The sequence below is a fragment of the Dama dama genome, chromosome 24, assembly GCF_033118175.1.
Source record: "Dama dama isolate Ldn47 chromosome 24, ASM3311817v1, whole genome shotgun sequence".
NCBI classification, from domain to species: Eukaryota; Metazoa; Chordata; class Mammalia; order Artiodactyla; family Cervidae; genus Dama; species Dama dama.
In genome coordinates, this window is record NC_083704.1 from 20,219,395 (window position 1) to 20,238,206 (window position 18,812).

Here is an 18,812-nt window from a genome sequence, read left to right on the forward strand (position 1 = left end):
CCTGGGGGACAAGGCCATCATTCCAGGGGACTAGACACCCTTCCTCCCCTCTCTGACCACCTAACCTTGGCCCCCCACCCACCAGGTGAATTTCATCCTGTTCATTCGCATCATTGGAATCCTGGTTCAGAAACTGCGGCCCCCAGATGTCGGGAAGAGTGACAGCAGCCCGTACTCGTGAGTACGGACCCAGGGCCCTGGCCCTCCCAATATCCCCAGCTCCAGTCCTCAGATCATCCCCCATTCCCTAGAAGCTCCCTGCCAGAGTCACCAAACAGCCACCATGCTCTGCCCAGCTCCACGCCATGGCCTGGCTCAGTCCACACATGTCCCCAGCCCCGCCCTCACCTGGCCCGTGAGTCCCAAGGCTACTTCTCTTCACGACTTGCCTAGAATGTGATCTGCCCTGCTGTGTATCTGCTGCTAAACGAGGGAGCTCAAGAAGATAGGAGATAACCTGTGTCCTGTTCACACCACGTGCCCAGTGCCTGACTTGTGCCTGGCTCAAAAATGGGGTGCGGTAGACGGATGCCTCGGGGGAGCCCCAGGTCTACCAAGGAAACAGCCACATTCGGGGCTCAGTACCCCCTGAGAGTAGCAACGGCACCCGCAGGTTACATGCCAGGCGCGTGCAATGGGGTTTCCAGGCTTCATCTCATTCCATCCATATAGTCTCCTCCACGGGTTATTTGCTCAGTCATGTCTGACTCTCTGTGACCCCATGGACTGTAGCCTGCCAGGCTCCTCTGTCCATGGGATTCTCCAGGCAAGAATACTGGAGTGGGTTGCTGTTTCCTTCTCCAAGTCTCCTCCAAATTGTACCCATTTCACAGATGAGGAAACTGACCCATACTCCCTCCTCCTCCTCAAAGGTTTGGGACCACATCACCATGGCGGGGGGAGGGCACAGTGTCTGTGGGGACAGAGGTCATAGCCTTGCTTGAAAGGTGTGAGGGGCATTCCTGTGCTTGTGGAAGCTGGGGGGGGGGGGGGGATGAGAGAACTGGCAGGTTTCATTAAAACAACTAAACTGGAAGACAGAACTAGAGAAACACAAAGCGGGTGGCTACGGGAGGGTGAGTCGGTCTGTACACCCGCAGATGGGAACAGGAGATTGATTATCTGCACTGCACGGACAAGACAAACCTGGGACATCCCACTAGGGCCTTTCAGTCCTGGGATTCTAGAATGTTCTCCTGGGCCCGGCTTCTCTCTGGGGAATCTGTGCTGTGGTTCTAATCTGGCTAGAAAGAATGTCACGAGCTGCTGGATTTAGGATTCTATTCTGGAATCCTGCGATTCTCTCTGATGAGACAAGAACGACTTGAGTTCCTGGTGTGACAGCTCTCCCTCCTGCCGGGTGTGGAGGCGGGGCTTCCCTTCCAGTCTGAGAAAGGAAGGCCCTGCAGGGGCTGCAGTGGGCCCGAGGGCTAACTCAGCAGGCCTGTGCCCGCTCTTCCTCTAATTTGCCTGCGGGGCCTTGTTTCCCCCAAACACACAACTGCTCAAAAGGGCTTGGATCTGAGGCAGAGCAAGCCGGTCATCGCCAGGTCCACGTGGGTGAGGTGGAAACTGAACAGCTGTTGGCAGGCAGAAGAGGTGGGGGGAGTGGAAGATGGAGCTCCCTGTGGAGGGACTGTCAGCTCCCACTCTCCACCTCCCCACAAGCCTTCAATTTAAAGAAAGCCTCCATCTGTCAGTGGCGGGTGCGTGGGATAGGTTTGCAGCCAAGGAGTGGTGGGCAGGGGTGGGGATGTTGGTGTGGTGGGGAACCAGGTCCAGGAAGGAGTGGGTAGGTCCTCAGGCTCAGGGCTAGGCTCCCCTGGACTGACTGCCAAGGCAGGAGAGAGAAAGGCAGAGACACATCCAGCCCTCAGACCTCTCCCAGCGCGAGGACTGTGGGTTCACGCTGCCTGGACTAACTATGAGGTCAGGGGGCTGGCTGGGAGGCCTGAACCAGGATGAGCCCTGCTCCACGGGAAAGGGGTGAGTCATCTCAAGTGACTGTGGACCCTGCTGAACACACAAGGGTGGTTAAGAAAGAGCTGGTCTTTCAGAGAATGCTGGGGTTGCATGTATTGGTCAGGGGGAGACAGGGGGAAAGGGGTGTGATCCCAGAAAAGGTAGCAACTCCTGGGGAAGTGGACACAGCAGAGAAGCCAAAGACAGGGCTTTGCTAATTGACCCCGAGTCACCCTTGGTGACCAAGCACAAACTTGAGCACCCACCATCCTCCCAAGTGACCTTGGACAGATGTGGTCAGCTACCCAAGGACAAAGCCTTCCTTCCCAAAGGCCCTCAAATTCCAGTAAAGCATTGGTCTCTCATGAAAACATTGCACTTTGTAGTGCCCAAAGCACTTCCAAGTTTACAGGGGTTGGATGGCATCACCAACTCAATGGAGATGAGTTTGAGCAAACTCCGGGAGATAGTGAAGGACAGGGAAGCCTGGTGTGCTGCAGTCCGTGAGATCCCAAAGAGTTGGACACAACAGAGAGAAGGAAAAAGCACTTCTCTTACTTGACCATGTTGAGCATACACTCGCCCCATTGTACAAATTGGAGAAATTGAGACCAGAGAAAGAGAAACCATGATCTCCCATTGCTTAATACCTCATTAGTGGCCATGGAGCCTGAAATAGCCACTATTATGCATCATCCTTGGGTTTTTCAGCAGTGGTCTTCCTTTATGTGCTCTCCTCCAGGAAGTGAAATAGAGGGGTTACACACTCTCTCTCTCTCTCATGAGCCTGTCCAGGAGAGGAGGGCCGGGGGAGCATGAGGATACAGGCACTGCAGATGCAGAACAGAAACATGTGGATATAGGGCTTACGAAACCCCACAGCCCATCCTCACACATCCTGCTCCTTGTCCCTGTCTTCTGTATCCACATGTGTGGACACCCATGCCCACTGCCTGCCCCTCCCCTGTCCCCAGGAGATTGGCCAAGTCCACCCTTCTGCTGATCCCCCTGTTTGGCGTGCACTACATCATGTTCGCCTTCTTCCCCGACAACTTTAAGGCTGAAGTGAAAATGGTGTTTGAGCTCGTCGTGGGGTCTTTCCAGGTAGGAACTGTGGACATAAGGCTGCATTCTTCTCTGGGCTTTAAGGGAGGGGATTCTCCTGGGTCCTTGGCCTCTTGCCCGTAGATGACAATCTTTTCACTGTAATAAGTATCTGCTAAGCACCTACTCTACGTTTAGCCCTTTGATTATCCAAGGGAACATGGGTGGGGCAGGGCTTGGGGCTCTCCGAGTCTGTCTACCTCACTTCTGCTCCCTTCCTCCCTAGGGTTTCGTGGTGGCCATCCTCTACTGCTTCCTGAATGGTGAGGTAAGCCCCTCCCAGACCCTGGGGGCCAGGGAACAGAAGTCTGGTAGCCCCAGGGTCCAAAAACCCTGATGCGTGGAGCAGAGACGGGTCAAACCTTGCTATGCCAAAGGTGGTCCTCAGACTAGTACGTCAGTGATGGCACCTAGGACCTTGCTTAAAATGCTGATTTCTGGGACAACCCCGGACTTGCTGACTTTGAATCTGCTTTGAAGAAAATCTCCGGGGATTTGTGTGATTCGTGAGAGAAGAGTGTGAGAAGTGCTGTGTTGGGTGGCTATGTACAGTGTGAGCGGGGATGGGTGGAGGCAGCAAGGTTGAGTCACTGTGGAGCCTGGTTACAAAGCACAAAAATCTACTTGGATGAGTTCAGTGATTTAGAGGGCAAGGATCTGGAGACTAGAGTACCGCCACCCACCCCCTGCAGCATCCCACTCCCTGCCTAGACTGCATTCTCTGATCCTCTCTGGCTCCCACCTCCCCGAACTCCAATGGCTTGATTTGGCCTGGCTCCAAGGAGGTCCCATCTCTGCAGCGCCCAAAGTAGCATCTGGCCCCTCACATTAGACTCCTCAAGAGGATATGACTGCCTGCCTCCGCATCCTAGACGGACTGCAGCCCAGTCAGCATGGCGGGAGGCTTCCTTGGAGCGGGCCTGACCATTTTCCTTCTCCCAGGTGCAGGCAGAGCTGCGGCGGAAGTGGCGGCGCTGGCACCTGCAGGGCGTCTTGGGTTGGGACCCCAAATACCAGCACCCATCCGCAGGCAGCAACGGGGCCACGTGCAGCACGCAGGTCTCCATGCTAACCCGCGTCAGCCCTGGTGCAGGCCGCTCCTCCAGCTTCCAGGCCGAAGTCTCCCTGGTCTGACCGCCAGGTGCCCAGGCGGCTGGGCGGCACCTCTCGCCAGCACTGCCCGCCACCCGGCGCTGCTCCGGGGGCAGAGACCTCTCGGGCGAGGTCAGCCCCAGCCCTGAGCTCAGGAGGCTTCCCCGGGCCCCCAGATCACTGTCCGGCAGCCCCTGGAGAACGCTGCCTTTGCGCCTGCCTGGACAGACGAGGGTACATAGTTGGAGGAACACTGGAAGCTCCTACCTGGAAGAAGTGGGGTGAAGCTATCTTCAGACTCCGCCCCCAAAGACTTCCTCCGCCAATTGAGGGCAAGAAATCTGCATACTCTCGCCTGATTCCACCCCGGGTAGCTCACGTGACCCACCCGACCCATCGGAGAAAGGCCACCGCCTATCCCCAGACAGTGCATTTGGGAATGTGCTGTTATCTCAGGCGACAAGGCTACTGCCCTGAAAGGTCACCTGCCACCACCACCTGGACAGTGCCTGAAGTTCCACCGTTGACATCAGGTTCTTTTGGGTTAAGCATAACCATTCAGGCATCTCTCCAAACATGCAGTCCCCTCCCTTAGTGCCTCCTCATAGCTGCCAGCTCTTCGCAGTGAATGAGTTTTTCTGCCTCCAGCAGGTGCGGTTGTAAACAAGGAGTTTTTAGTTTGGGGAGGGCAGCTATCTCCATAGTCCCCGCTAGGGTGGAGCTGCCCCGGGATGGCTGGACCAATTCCAAGAGATTACCTCCAGCCCTACCGATCCTCACCAGCTCTGGGAGCTGCCCACCTATGTGCCAACTATTAGCACCAGGCTCAGAGATGATGGACGCTCACAGGCCCCTTCATCCTCACAGCAACCCTGCAAGGTGGGCACTATCACAGTGAGCCTCACCCAGAGCAGGTACCTCACCTTGTCACACAGACAGGATTTGAACTCAGATCTTGCTGATGGGAAAGTGAAAGCACAGACTCTTAACTGCTGCCTTTTATATATGGTAACCAGCTGAATCCTCTTGCTTATTTGTATCACCACTGGTATTGTTATTAGCACCATCCCCGAACCCCATTCCCATTCTCCCCGGAGTGTGGCTGAGGAGTCCTCTGGCCCGTGTATCCTCTGGACAAGAGCCTGGGGGTTGTCACAGCCTGTATCTTCCCTGCACCCCTGTGGCCACACGGCTTGCTATCCACGCCCCAGCCAGAAGATCCCCTTGGGACTGCAAACAGGCTAGTGCAACAATAAAGACTGGGTTGGATTAGCCTGGCTTTCCTGGTGGTTGGTGTTCCCATGTGGGGTAAAATGGGGACCAGCTTCCAACTCGTGGCCATCCCCCCATCCCCCATTCCAAGGAGGGCTGGTCAAAGTCGTCACTGAAGTCAGAGGCCACCACCCCTCTGGCTTCCATGTGAGGAACACACAGTTCTAAGGGCTTTCAACTCACATATTGCTCAGTGGGACCCTCTCTTCTCTGAGTGTGGTGAAGTTATACCCTGTCCTTGTTGTGTCCCCCTGCCCTCAAAATCCAACCAACAAGAGACAGTTCTATTCTTGGAACTATGCAAAACAGCTGACGGAGCTGTCTGCAGTCCCAGAAATGGTTATGTCTGGGCACCGACAGCCAAGGAACACCCAGGTCATGAGGTGACCGTGTTACCATTGTCCAGGTGGCGGAGGACAGAATAAGTGTCCCCAAAACAGACAATACCTCTAATAGGTTTAAACACAGAGGCTGCAGGGCGAAGAAGATGGTGTCGGTCAGCAAGGGATGGATTCAAAGTCATTGCTCCAGTTGACCTCCTTGGGTTCCCCTTCCTGTGAACTTTCTGCTGGTCCTGGCCCATTCTCCACTCTACCTAAAATCCCACCATTAGTGAGTCATATCTGGGGAGACAAGCAGAGTTATCATCCAGGAGGGTGGAAAGAGAGAGAGACCCAAGACAGGGACAAAAAAATAAAAAGACAGAGGTGGGGCCCTGCCACCCCCACAAATCCCGGCTCCTGCCAGGGGTTGAGGGGCATTCAGGAATGCAGAGAAGTTGAGACATGATTCCTTGCCAGCAGAGGTCATGAGCAGATGTCCCAGGCTCTGTATGAACTGGGAGTAGAATGGGGGTGACCACGAGCAGAATTTCTCCTGCACCCACTCTTTCCTCCAGCTTGCCAGTACCTCTCAGGCCTTTCTGGGCAGTCAGACCAGACCAGCTCATCTCTATCGCCACCTGGTGGGTGCCTCGAGGACTTCATCAAGGTTGGCCTTAGGGACCCAAATACCTGAGTGGAGGCCCCTCCCCAGAAGGCCAGGTGACAGAGAGGTCAGGCCTCTCTCCTCAGATCCATTTCAGAATGAGATTCAAGAGAGAGAGGAGGTGGTGAAGACATAGGATTAATGACCCCAGGGACAGCTTGGGATGAAGGAGACCCAGGATGGGCCCTCCAACCAAGCCCTTGTGACAGTGCTTCCAGCCGCGGACCCAGCTGTGACCCCAGGTAGAACCAGACCTCTGGTGGCCTGCAGGCGAGGCCCTGGCCCTTGACCACATCTGGCCCCAGACCCTAAGGGCAAAGCCCAGTTCACTCAGGTGGGCTCACTCTGGGAAGACAAGGACAAGTAGCCCCTCCCCACCACCATCCTGGCACAGACTACCACCATGTGGGCGACTCCTGCCACTCCAGGGGACAGGCTGCCCAAGGAGGGTGACCAGTCTGCCAGTAGGATGGATAAGCAGCATCTTCCAGGTGAGGGGTACTTCCCGAGGACTAGGAAGGAGTCGCCAGATCCCAAGGGAGCAGAAGAGGTGCCAGAGTCACCTGAATCCAAGGAAGCAAGTATGGGGGGCTCTTTGCAGCAGGAATTCAGTGGGGGCTTCTTAAATGAAGCCAAAGGTATGAGGGTGGGTTTGGGGCAGGCCACTCTGACTGCTGAGAAGGACCCCAGGGGCGGAACAAGGAAAAGCTGCCAGTCCATTAGGTGAGGAAGAACTGGTTTGGAACATGCTGAAGTAAGGTCTGTGGGGTACCTGGGGAGAAGACCCAAGACTGTTGGAACCTGACCTAAGGGGACAGAGCCCAGGCAGGAGGTAGGGAGACCAGAGCAGCCCCCGGGGGTGGGCACGGGGAGTCTATATCCCCAGGCACCTCCATCTGGCTGGCGGGGGTGGTTGGAGTGAAGAGCTGGTATCAGTACCTCAGTTCCCATCACTTGCCCAGGGCCTGTTTTAGCGGGCAATGACAACCCCCCCGCCACCGCTCCTTTCTGTTCCCTCCATGTGGGAACAGGAACTGCTCTTATCTCTCCCGGGGGAGGGGGGCCGGAGCCACAGCTGGCAGCCATTAAACACCCTGATCAGGCCAGGGATGGCTGAGATATTAATAGCCAGGAGTCGATGGCCTGGGAGACGCAGCCTCCCAGAAAAAGGGACAGAACCCTCTGCAGGCCGTGGGGGGATGAGGAAGATGGGTCAGGAGGCCATCCAGGCAATGCCCCAGCCTCCAGGAAGGACAGATGAAATCCAGAGAGGAGGGAAGGGACGTGCTTGGGATCACCAGTAAGTCATCAGTTGTAGCCCAGCCTTGAACTCCGTTCTCACAGCCCCAGAACCCTGCCTCATTCTATGAATTGTCATAGGTCAGATTCACTGGGATTGCCCTGTGCGTGAGTGCTCAGTCACTTTAGTTGTGTCCAACTCTCTGCGACCCCATGGACCATGGCCCGGCAGGCTCCTCTGTCCATGCGATTCTCTAGGCAAGAATACTGGAGTGGGTTGCCATTTCCCCCTGTACAGAAACCTAAAACCAGACCTAATTGGTGACCCTGAATCTTTATTGTCTTTATTTCAAAATCTTGATTAATTTTTTTTGTTCATTTTGTGCTTTGACATTAGTTTTTATTTTTTTAAAAGTATTGTATTAAAATACTTATCCTGATTACCACTGAGTTTTTTGCAACCCCCTTAAGTTTTGCATCCAAAAACAGTGCCTCACTTGCCTCACCTGCCTCACCATAGTCCCAGCCCAGCTCCCAGAGGTCCCAGTGTCTCTGAGATCAGCATATTGGCTTGGAAAAAAAACTTTGAAGAGTTCTGAGCCAGTCTCTATGTAGCGCAGAGGGAAGGAGTCCTGTCAGGGTGACGCCCACTAGAAGTAGGGAGCTCCAAGATTAATTCAGACGCTCAATAAATGTCAACTTAGACCTAGGTGTTTCCTACCTGTCCACTCTACCATCCTCAATGTGTTGACTTTTGTCCTCAGACTTATTGCCTCTTGATTGCAAGATGGTTGCTGTTGCTCCAAGCTTCACATTCTCACAGGACCCCATTCACTGACAGGGAGGAGAGTGCTTCCTGTGTGCCTCTTTTTGTCAGGAAAATAAACTATCCCAGAACCTACTTTCTATATACTCTCTTCAGGCTCCTTGGCCAGGACTAGGTCACACACGCAAGCCCTGGCTTTAAGAGAGACCAGGCTTTCAGAGGCAAGTTGATCTAATAAGGAATAAGGATTGATCTGATAAAGGAAGATAGCTATTGAGTAGGCAACCAACAGAATCTGACTCTCAGTCTCCTTTTGGACACCTCTTTGGGTAAGTGTATGGCCTTCTGTATTCCCTCTATCTGAGCCTGGGCGTGTGGTAGATGGTAGAGGAGAGGAAACCAAACCAGTGATGGATCAGTGGTCAGATCTAGAAAACACTCTAAGTCTCTCTGCAAAAAGAGATTTTAAACATTTATCATTTATTTATTTACTTGGTTGTACCAGGTCTTGGTTGTGGCATTTGGGATCTTGTTCCCTGGGACTGAACCCAGATTCCCCTGCATTAAGAGCACAGTCTTAGCCACTCGACCACAAGGGAAGTCCCAGAAAGAGATTGAAAGTAGGAAAGTAAACGTATAAAAGTTTGGAAGAATGGAAACTAGGGCACACCTAGCTTCATGGTCACACCACCCCAGCTGCTACCTTGAAGGAAATTATTGTCAGTGTCTGAGTTGCACATCCATTAAACTGGTGACAAGGAAGTGAAACACAGCGCGCTGTTGCAGCAAAAACTCACATCTGCCAGATCCCACCCAGCAGCTGCCACGCCACAGGAAGGGAAGCCCCCACTCCCCTTCTGCCTTCCACTCTCTCCCAAAGAGCCTCCCTCTAACCTGCATCTGAATTCTCTGCAGTCAGGGGGTCCGGGCCTTCTAGCCCCTGCAACCCAGGGAAATGTGGAGGGGGCCAGGGAGGGGACACCTAGTTCCAGGGGGCCGTTTCTAGCACAGAGGCTCAGGTGACTTTGCGGCCTGAGTCCTCAGAAATCAGAGCCCGTGACCAGGAACCAGGAACACGGAACAGAGAAATTTGATGCAGGGAAACCGAGAGAGCCAAAAATCAAGGTGGGTTATTGAGCTGGTCACCACTTTGCCAATGGGAACTCGTGTCCACGGGGACCCTCCAAGGAGTGGGAGTGCCCGTGGCAACACCCTCACACTGCTGGGCAGGGCGGGACTGAGTGTACGCGGATGCCTGCAGTTGTCCCACAATGACTCCGGAGGCCCTGGGGCAGAAAGCAAGAGCTGTGTGGGACAGCTGAGGTGGGGTCAGTCCCATCTTTCCTGCAGGAGCTGGCAGAGGTAGGTGAAGAAGACACGAGGCAGAGCCCAATACAGGTGGCCTTGTGGCAGGAGAGAAAGGAGCCTGGCACAAAACTAGGCTAGAGTCTTCTAAGGTCTCGGTGGACATTCATGGTGGCTCATGAGCTCCCAGCCTGTTCTCTCGGCTCTAGGCCCCATCTCAATTCACTCTGGCTCCTCAGACCCCTCCAGCCCCAGCCATCCCTCCATTCCCACCCTGGGGATGAGCTGCTCTCATCTCAGCACTGGGCCCAGCAGTGCTGAGACAGGCCCACCAGGTCCCCACTCAGCCACCTTCCCCGTGCCTCATGGAGCAGAGGAACTTCTGGAACCTTCCAGGCCTCTGGGAGTGGAAGGAGGCTTGAGGGAAGGTGCCTACTCTGACCTTCTTGCCTTCAAATCTGTAGCTCCACCGTTTTTACCCAGCAGGGCCACCTGAGAGCCACAGGCTGCCTGGTGGGGGGTGGGGGGGGGGCTGTCTTCCAGTGCAGAGGGGAACACACCCTCCTTTAGCTTCAGTTTTCAATTCCTTTCCCTTCGCGGTTTCATCCCAGAGAATGAAACCTACACAAGCATCTGAGAGATATGTCCCCTCCCCTTCCCACCACTCACCAGCTGAAGCTGGGTTTTCCTCCCCCGCCCCAATCGTCCCCCCATCCTCAGCCCCTCATCCTCCCTTCCCTCCATCCTCCCCTCCCCACATCCTCCCTGCTCCCAGAGGTGGCTTCACCCATCCCCACCCCTTCCCTGGTTGTCATGGTGGAAGGGCTTCAAAGGAGTGCGATTTCAGGGCTCAGGACACAAGAATGATACCGGTTTATTATTTTCACAGTATTAACGTCATTCTGTTCACTCAGCAAATAGTGACTGAGCTCTCGCCATGTGCACTGTTCCAAGCAGAGACCAAGGCAGAGGTCCTGTGCTCACGGAGCTGAGCCTCTGATGGAGGAGTCAATAAATAAGAGAGGAAAATTATAGAATAAAGAAGGCATGGCTGATTGGGAATACATGTAAATCCATGGCTGATTCATATCAATATATGACAAAACCCACTGGAAAAAAATAATAATAATTAAAAAAAAAAAAAAAAAAGAATAGGAAAAAAAAAAAAAGACAAAGTTAGGGAGCCCCTCAAGGCTCAGTCTGGATGGCCATGCTGTCTAATGTGGGGAGCCACTACTCCGTGTGACAGTTTAAATGGAAATAAAATAAACTTTCTCAGCTAAAAAAAAAAAAAAAAGAAGGCATGGCTGATTCATGTCAATGTATGACAAAACCCACTGGAAAAAAAAAAAAATAATAATAATAAAATAAATAAATAAATAAATAAAAAGAAGGCAAGAAGGGCTTGGGGGAGGGGTGCTCCGTTGGTTGGGGTGGTTGGATGAGGGCACCCCCAAAGCGTGGCTCAGTGACAGGCAGTTTCCCTTTCCTGGTCATCAGAGGATTTTAAACCATATATGTCAGAACTGGGGCCCAGAGACTTTGAGGTCCAGGTCAAAAGATCCAGTCCTCTGCCTGCGCAGCAGCAGCCCTGACAGTATGTGACAGCTACATCCTGGGCCTTGGGGCCTCAATGCCGTCGGAACCTCCCCTAAACAGGGGCTCCAGTGCCCACAGCTCGCATGGTCACTGGGAGGGGATGCCTGCTCGGACACAGGGAGAGTTGTTCCTTGGAGCTTCACTGTGGCAGTAACCTGGTCCAGAGGTTCCATCTGGGTGTGGGGGCCAAGAGGCAACCGCACCCCAACACCCAACACCGGTTCAGTGCCTTCCATGCCAAGTGACAGAGAACAGGCCGCTCTTGAAAAGACTAATATTTACTCTTCAAATGGGCGCTGGCACAGGCTATTTCCTGCAACTGGCGACTGGCTCACCCCGTGGGCTGGACACGACAAGAGGCGTGCCGGGAGACAGGCCGATGTCCCCGCGGACACCAGCTGCCCCGAACGAGACAGTGCCTTTGAGATGGGGACGGCATGTTCCAAGGTCCCATCTTGTCATCTCACCTCTGCTTGCGCACCTTCATGGTGGGGTGCTCACGACCTCCCTGAGTGCTGTTGGACAGCCCTGTGGGAAAGTGCATCCTTGTTCTGGCCCTGCGTTCCTTGCTTTCAGCCCTCGCTCTCATCCCTGGGGCCTCAGAAAATGTGCCTGGAACAACCCCTCAGGGCAGGCACGGTGCTGGTCCCCTCCTTGCCTCCCAGCCCCAGCCCCCTCCAGTTTCACTTCCCCAGGGCTCACTCTGCCGGCCCCGGAGCCAGGACAGGCTATTTATGGGGTGGGAGGGAGACTTGCCTTGGGTGCACCTCTGTCCCCTGCAGCTGTGTGCTCTTTGTCCCCGAGAGAGCCTTTTAGCGGAGTGCCTCCTGTGGGAAAGAACCTCGGCCAGGAAACTCTTGGTCAGACGGCCTGAATCTAAGAAGGAGAGGGTCCCCGGTGGCCAGAGTCAGCTCCCACCCACCTGCGTTCCCTCTCTGCAACCCCTCCTCTCTGTTCTGTCCCCTCCCCCTGCCCCCATGGGTCCCAGAAACCATCCCCACCCATTACAACCCCTGGGCTTGGCTCAAGTTCCCCAGTGGAGCCCAGAAGGCTGAAACACTCCAGGAGCACATGGGTCTTCGGAGCACCCAGAGGCAGGCCCTGCCAACCTGTCAAGTCCAGTCAGGCCAGGGTACCCTGGAAAGATCTCCAGGGGCAACGCAGTCCCCCTGGTCCTTCCAGGGCTCTCAGACCTAACTGCTGACTCTAGCCAGTCCTCTTTTTTTGTTGTTTTTTGGTTGTTGGTTTTTTTTAAATTCCTTATTTTCTCTATGCGTACTAAGTCGCTTCAGCCATGTCCGACTCTTTGCGACCCCAGGGACTATAGCTCTCTACAGTCCTCCTGTCACAGGCTCCTCTGTCCATGGACATTCTCCAGGCAGGAATACTGGAGTGGGTTGCCGTCCCCTCCTCCAAGGGATTTTCCCAACCCAGGGATCGAACCCGTGTCTCTTAGGTCTTCTGTATTTACCTAACTCCCAAACTTCTGACTCCTTATAGGCGACCATTCTGATGAATTTGACATGTATCTTTGGGAGTATATTCTTAGGAAATATGGCATCATTTTGTGCACATATGTTTCTAATTTGTATAAATGTCATTTTTTTTACTCTGTGCTACATTCTGAAGATGTATCCATGCGGCTACATCTAAATCTGGCTCTTCTGCCTCCCACCCACTCCCCCACAGCAAGCCTGCATGATTTATCCCTCACAGTAGACACACCGGTTGCTTTCTGCCAACGGAAATAATGCTTCAGTAAACATTTCTCTTCATACGTGTCCCCTTAAGGATCTGTGTAAGAATTTCCCAGGGACAGAGAACTAGAATTGAAGTTTCCACAGCATACGGTGCAGGTGCACTAAATTTGGGTAGGCAGCTGTATCAGTTTTCTAGGACCGCCAGAACAAAGTGCCACAGGCTGGGTGGATGAAAGAACAGAAATGTATTTTTTCACGTTTGTGAAGGCCAGTAGTTGGAGGTCAAGGTGACCCATAGGGCTGGTTCCTTCTTGGCTTACAGAAGAGCACCTCCTCACTGTGCTCTCCTGGGGTCTCCCCTCGGTACATATCTGTGTCCTAATCTCTACTTTTAACTATTTGAGCCCTCTTCATATGATCTTTTTTTTTTTAACCTTAATTACCTTTGTAAAGACCATGTCACTTCCCTGGTGGTCCAGTAGTTAAGGCTCCCCTTTCCAATGCAGGGGGTTGGGTTCAATCGCTGGTGAGGGAGCTAAGATCCGCCCCCCCACCAAAAAAAAAAACAAAACAAAACAGAAGCAATATTGTAACAAATTCAATAAATATTTTTTAAATGATCCATATTTTTAAAAAGACCCTATCACCAAATACAGCCACATTTTGAGGCACTGGAGGTTAGGACTTTGACATATGAATTTGAGGAGAACGCAGTCCAGCCTATAACAATAGCACAGCTCTTCACACTGGCCATACATGAAGTCCCACATCCCCGCAACTTGCTCCAATATGTGGTGCCACCCAGCTTTCTAAGTTTTGCCAAACGCATAGGCATAAAGCGATACCTTACAATTGTTTAAATAGGTATTTTTCTGTATTTCTAATGATTTCAAACATCTTCATATGCTTATTAGCTTTCTGGGTTTTCTCTTAGGCAAATTGCTCATTTTTTCTGTTCAAGTCCCTTATCTTTTCTTAATGATTTCAGGACTTGCTTGTATATTAATCCCTTGCTGGTTTCAGACATTGTAAATATCTTCTCTCATTCTTTAAACTGTGCGCATGAAATCATTATTTGTATGTCATCAGGTTCATTGATCATTTCACCTTGAGGGTCGTGCTTGTGATGCGTTTTTGTTTAAGAAGCACTCTTTCATCGTGGGTCAAATATAACACTCCCTCATGTTCTTCAAGGAACGTAGTAGTTTTCGTCCTGCACATTCAACCGGGGGTGTCTTGGAGCTGCTTCAGCCAAGGTAGGAGCACTCAGGTGGGGCCGTTCCTGAGCCTCACTCCTCTGCTGGCTCTGCTCAAGGATGCTACACCGCCGTCAGGCAGCAGCCCTGCTACCCGGCCCCACAGAGGTTAGAGTCCCAGAAAAAGGAAGGCAGTTCATCAGCCTAAACTAGCACACAGCCCTCCTGGCACAAAAAGGGCACCCTTTATGGGCCAAGATCTCTTTTCATTCTCTGCGGCACTTTTTATTCCAAGTGCACCTTGTTCTCAGCCCAGAGGAGTTCTGACTGACAGACAGTGTTCTGGGCTACACGGTCACACCGGCTACCTAGGACAGGCCTCAACTCCTGCATCTGAGCAGCAACAGGGTTGCACCTGATGGTACCTAAAGGTTCTGTCCACTCCCAAATCCCAGAACTCAATAGTCCAGATTCTTATTTTGGAAGTCTTCGTCCTCCTCCGAAAACCTTCGCTCAGGACTGACGGTGATGAGAAACTTGGAGCATGCGTTCCCCAACGTGCTTAAAGCATGGTCAGGAAAGGTGGGTGCATTTGTTTTCTTTCTGGGAATTTTATCAGCTGCTGAAGGAATCATCATCACCCTGCAAAACAGCACCGGTCCCTGGGCTGGGAACCTGGTTAGGAACCTGGTGGTGTGCCCTCTGGTGGCCATTTCCTGACAGGGCTGGTCCTGGGAAATGAAAAAAGGAAAAAACGATATGACAGGAGCTCAGAGCCTAGAGCAGGGAAGGTAACTGGCTGGGGGCACACTGCCAGGTAGAAGCAGAGGCTGCATAGAAGGCAGCCCTCCCAGCCCCCAGGGCAGGGCCACAATTGCTATTTTGGTTTTCCCAAGGTTTTTCCTGGACCCATGATTGCATTCCAGACTCTAGGGATTAGTGCTGAAGACTATTTGAGACCGTGCACCTGTCTAGACCTCACCGGGCAAGAGGACTTGAATTTCATTTCTATCAACACAACCCCCTCCCTTATGCCAGGCCCACATCACCCCCTCTAGGAAAACAGGCCCACAACTCAGAATTTTTCACACAAACACACAAGTTAATGAGCACCTTGGATTTATTCTCTTCCCACTTCTGGAGCCACCTCGTTTATTATATATATATATACACATATATATGTGTGTGTATATATATATATATATATATATACATACATACATAGTATATAAACAGTTATACAACATTCTTTACCTATATCAACACAAGTTTAGACTTTATGACTGTGTGAAAGTTTGTTAAAACGCACTCATCATTTACTCAAAATAGATCTTTGTTATTACAGGAAAACAGTAAGAAGCTCGTATAACAAGGGTAGCAAGCATTCAAAATTAATATGTGAAATAAATGGTTTTCCCTGGCTAAACAAGCCTCAATCTTTAATGCCCTTAGTGGAAAACTCCATGAAACAAAATGGAATCCTGGGGGCCACGTTGTATGAATGACTCATAGGATAATACTTGTAGAAGAACCCAGAATCACTTAAGTGTAAGGGTTAAAGAAGGTCATCTGTACCCAGCAGAGGGTAAAGGAGCAGGACAGGTTTGATCATTTTACACTACATAAAGGTGCTTGCAGGCAACAGCCTTGCCATCAGTGCATACAGGCAGATGTTCCTATAGCCTTCCATTCCCAGATTTTACTGACAAGTCTTTCTTCACAGGTTCTCTACCAATCATGTTTTCCCAGCAACACAAGTTTGACATTACTGCTCCCAGATGGCAGAACCAGAGCTCTCCTCACCTGGGTCAGATACAGGCCATGAGATTCGGTCTAACCAGCAGGTCTGGCCTCCCTGGATCCTGGAGGACCAAACAACACTGGTACTAAAGGTGCTGTGCCTGGAAGGCAGGAGGCAGGTCCAGGGGGAGGAAGAGAGGCCACTGCCTTTATGGAGTGGAAGCAGGAGGCTTTTTTTTGGTAAAGGTTGGAAGATATGGCTGTGCTGAGCTGCACTGCCTAAAGCATGCAGAGTGAGTGAACCAAATGCAAAGCCTTTCTCCTCCTGCACATGAATAATGGATTCACCTAGCGTCCCCTCCATGATCGCTTTTTCCCTGTCGACAGCTCACTGGGGAGCAGGCTGATACTACCACCATTTCCCAGAGGACCCCAGCCCATGAGCCACAACTCACCCATTGTGGAGCGGGACCAAGTGGAATAACCATGCCGACCTCCAGGCCTGGGCTGACTGACAGGGTGCTCCATCCCGCATTACCTCTCCAGGGCACATCGACTCTCCTTTTTCCCACCTTTATTAATGCTCAGGGCGCAGAGGTAAGGCTTCCCCGTACTTGACTGGGATTCTGTGTAGAATCGCCTGGAATGTGAGCAACATCAGGGCAGGTGTCTGTGTGCTCACCTGGCCTCCATAAAGCCTCCCTCGTGGCCAGTCCTCACGTGCACGGTGCTGTTCTCTGAGGGTCACCCATCCCGGTGTGACGAGGGGCTGATTCCATCAAAGAACAGTGAACAGCAGCCCTGGTTGAAGGTATGGCGTGCAACCCCCATATGCCAAGGGGACAGCTGCTGTCTTCCAACAACTGGCCAGGCCCCAGCTCCACTCTTGGCCTGTCCCCTGCTTCCTGCACCCCAAACAGCGAGCCTTGTTGTGCGCCTGGGGTGCACAGGGGAGAGAGCTGGGCCTGAGTCATCTGCTCCCTCTCTGAAGCTCCTGGACCCTCTTCTATCGATTACAGTGAAAGGTGGCTTCCCCCTCCCTCCAGAGCCTCTACTTTCAGCCTCTGCCTCTAGGACTGGAATGTAGGCGGCAGAGGTGGAAAGAGGCAGGGGAGACCTGAATGGGGGCTCCTAGGGAAAGAACAGGGAACTCAAGGTGGGGGTGGTAGGAAGGATGCTAAATGTTCTCATTTCCTTCCAATACCCTTTTTCTTACCCTTTGAAGAACTTTAAAACTGACTCACAGATAAAAGGAATGCCAGCTGCAGAAGCCAAACTGGGAGCCTATGGTCATCCTCCCACTGCGGGCAGTGAGGCCTCCAGTACCGAGAGGAAATCCCACCCAAATATACCTCCGAGTGTCCCTGCCCAGGACAGGAAACCCGAGCACGGCCCTGTCACAGTCAAGCCGGCCTGGGGAAAGAAAAGCAGAGCCTACGTGTTTCCCTCACCAGCACACCTGCGGGTGGGGAAGCCTTGGGCTCGGCCCCTGATGGAGCGCACGGAGCCACACCCCCGCCCAGATACAGCAGACGGGACATTGCACACAGGGATGCTCAAGATCTTGCCACATCTGACACCAGAAGGCACTTTTAAGGGTTTTCCAACATTAGTGGCCCCATGAGATCAGTTAACGACTGAGCAGACAAAGGTGCTACAGCAGCTAAAACAAAGGCCCATGGCGGAGTGAGGGCAAGGATGAGGCACCAAGGATGACACAGGGCTAAAAAACTCTACGCCTGACCCAAATCAACCTCGAGCCTGCAATTTCCCTTGGATAAAATCTCCAGAACGCCTTTCCTATCATCAGCCTCTTCCTCCAGTTAGACTGAGGCTGCTCTTAGCTGGATTTCAGTTACATAATGTTTATGTGGTCATTACTCTGTACTGTTTGCTGACTGCGTCTTTTCCCTTTGGTTTGTGAAAGTAAATCTTAAACCCCATGTAGGTGTTCACAGATTCAGACCACATTGGACCAGCTTGTGGATCACCTCTCCATTAGGCCAGGAGGGTCTCCTCTGCAAGGACTGTCCTTCACTACTTGCTGAATGTGGATCACAGACCCCCAGGGTGTCTGGGTACCAGGCTACATGGCAACACCAATAGCACACGAGCTCAAGATGAAAACAATATACTGGTAAGCTGTTCTAATCAACTTTTAAAGCTTTGTGTGTGCTGCTAATATGAAAAGATTGTCTCTTCTCCTTAGCTTCCCATTCTATTTCACCATCTCTTCAAAGTTGTGTCCCAGAAAGCTTGAAAATTTATCTGCTAGGGATGCAGAAAATTAAAGTGTTAGTCTCTTAGTTGTGTCTGATTCTTTGCAACGTCATGGACTGTAGCCCTCTAGGCTCCTCTATCATGGGATTCTCCAGGCAAGAATACTGCAGTGAATTGCCATTCCCTTCTCCAGGGGATCTTCCCAAACCAGGAATCTAACCCACATCTCCTGCATTGCAGGCAGATTCTCTTACCATCTGAGCCACCAGGGAAGCCCCCGCAGAAAATTATGCAGATTGAGAAATCACTGGGGAGATGACTCTGAGGTTTAACATCTGAGGATGTTGCCAATGTAACTTTCACGTCCAAATACTTTGATTAAAAATAGGAAATTCTATTATAAGAAAATAAAGTTACCATGGCAACATTTTCCCACTACAGTTCCTAGTCACATGAACTTTTCTTTTAAGTGACACTAAGGTAGCTCAGTAACAATACACCACCAGTAATGAAATGACCAAGGTCAACTGAATTCCCTAAAATGACATCCTTGCTTTCCTTACCTGCTCACTAACTCTTGTGATAGTTTTCAACTCTTAAAAGCTACCAAAATAGGAATCTGCAATTTAT

At 52.0% G+C, this 18,812-nt stretch overlaps 2 protein-coding genes across 7 annotated transcripts in view; one reads left to right on the top strand and one right to left on the bottom strand.

Moving 5' to 3' along the window:
* The window catches only part of VIPR1 (vasoactive intestinal peptide receptor 1), a 31,390-nt gene extending 25,960 nt beyond the window's left edge, over nt 1-5,430 (top strand). For all 5 annotated transcript variants that reach the window (XM_061127871.1, XM_061127872.1, XM_061127869.1 and 2 more), the window contains 4 exons: nt 86-177; nt 2,937-3,066; nt 3,293-3,334; nt 4,009-5,430. In XM_061127871.1, coding sequence (XP_060983854.1) covers nt 86-177; nt 2,937-3,066; nt 3,293-3,334; nt 4,009-4,200 — 456 coding nt within the window. In that variant the 3' untranslated portion in view covers nt 4,201-5,430. The remainder of the gene's footprint in view (nt 1-85; nt 178-2,936; nt 3,067-3,292; nt 3,335-4,008) is intronic.
* An 8,222-nt stretch (nt 5,431-13,652) lies between these two features.
* The window catches only part of SEC22C (SEC22 homolog C, vesicle trafficking protein), a 33,409-nt gene continuing 28,249 nt past the window's right edge, over nt 13,653-18,812 (bottom strand). Inside the window, exon 8 of one of the 2 annotated variants that reach the window (XR_009690305.1) lies at nt 13,653-14,953. The gene's annotated coding sequence lies outside the window, so the exon portion shown is untranslated. Of the gene's footprint in view, nt 14,954-15,318; nt 16,603-18,812 lie in introns of those variants that run through there. The other variant, XR_009690304.1, reaches the window with a different exon arrangement.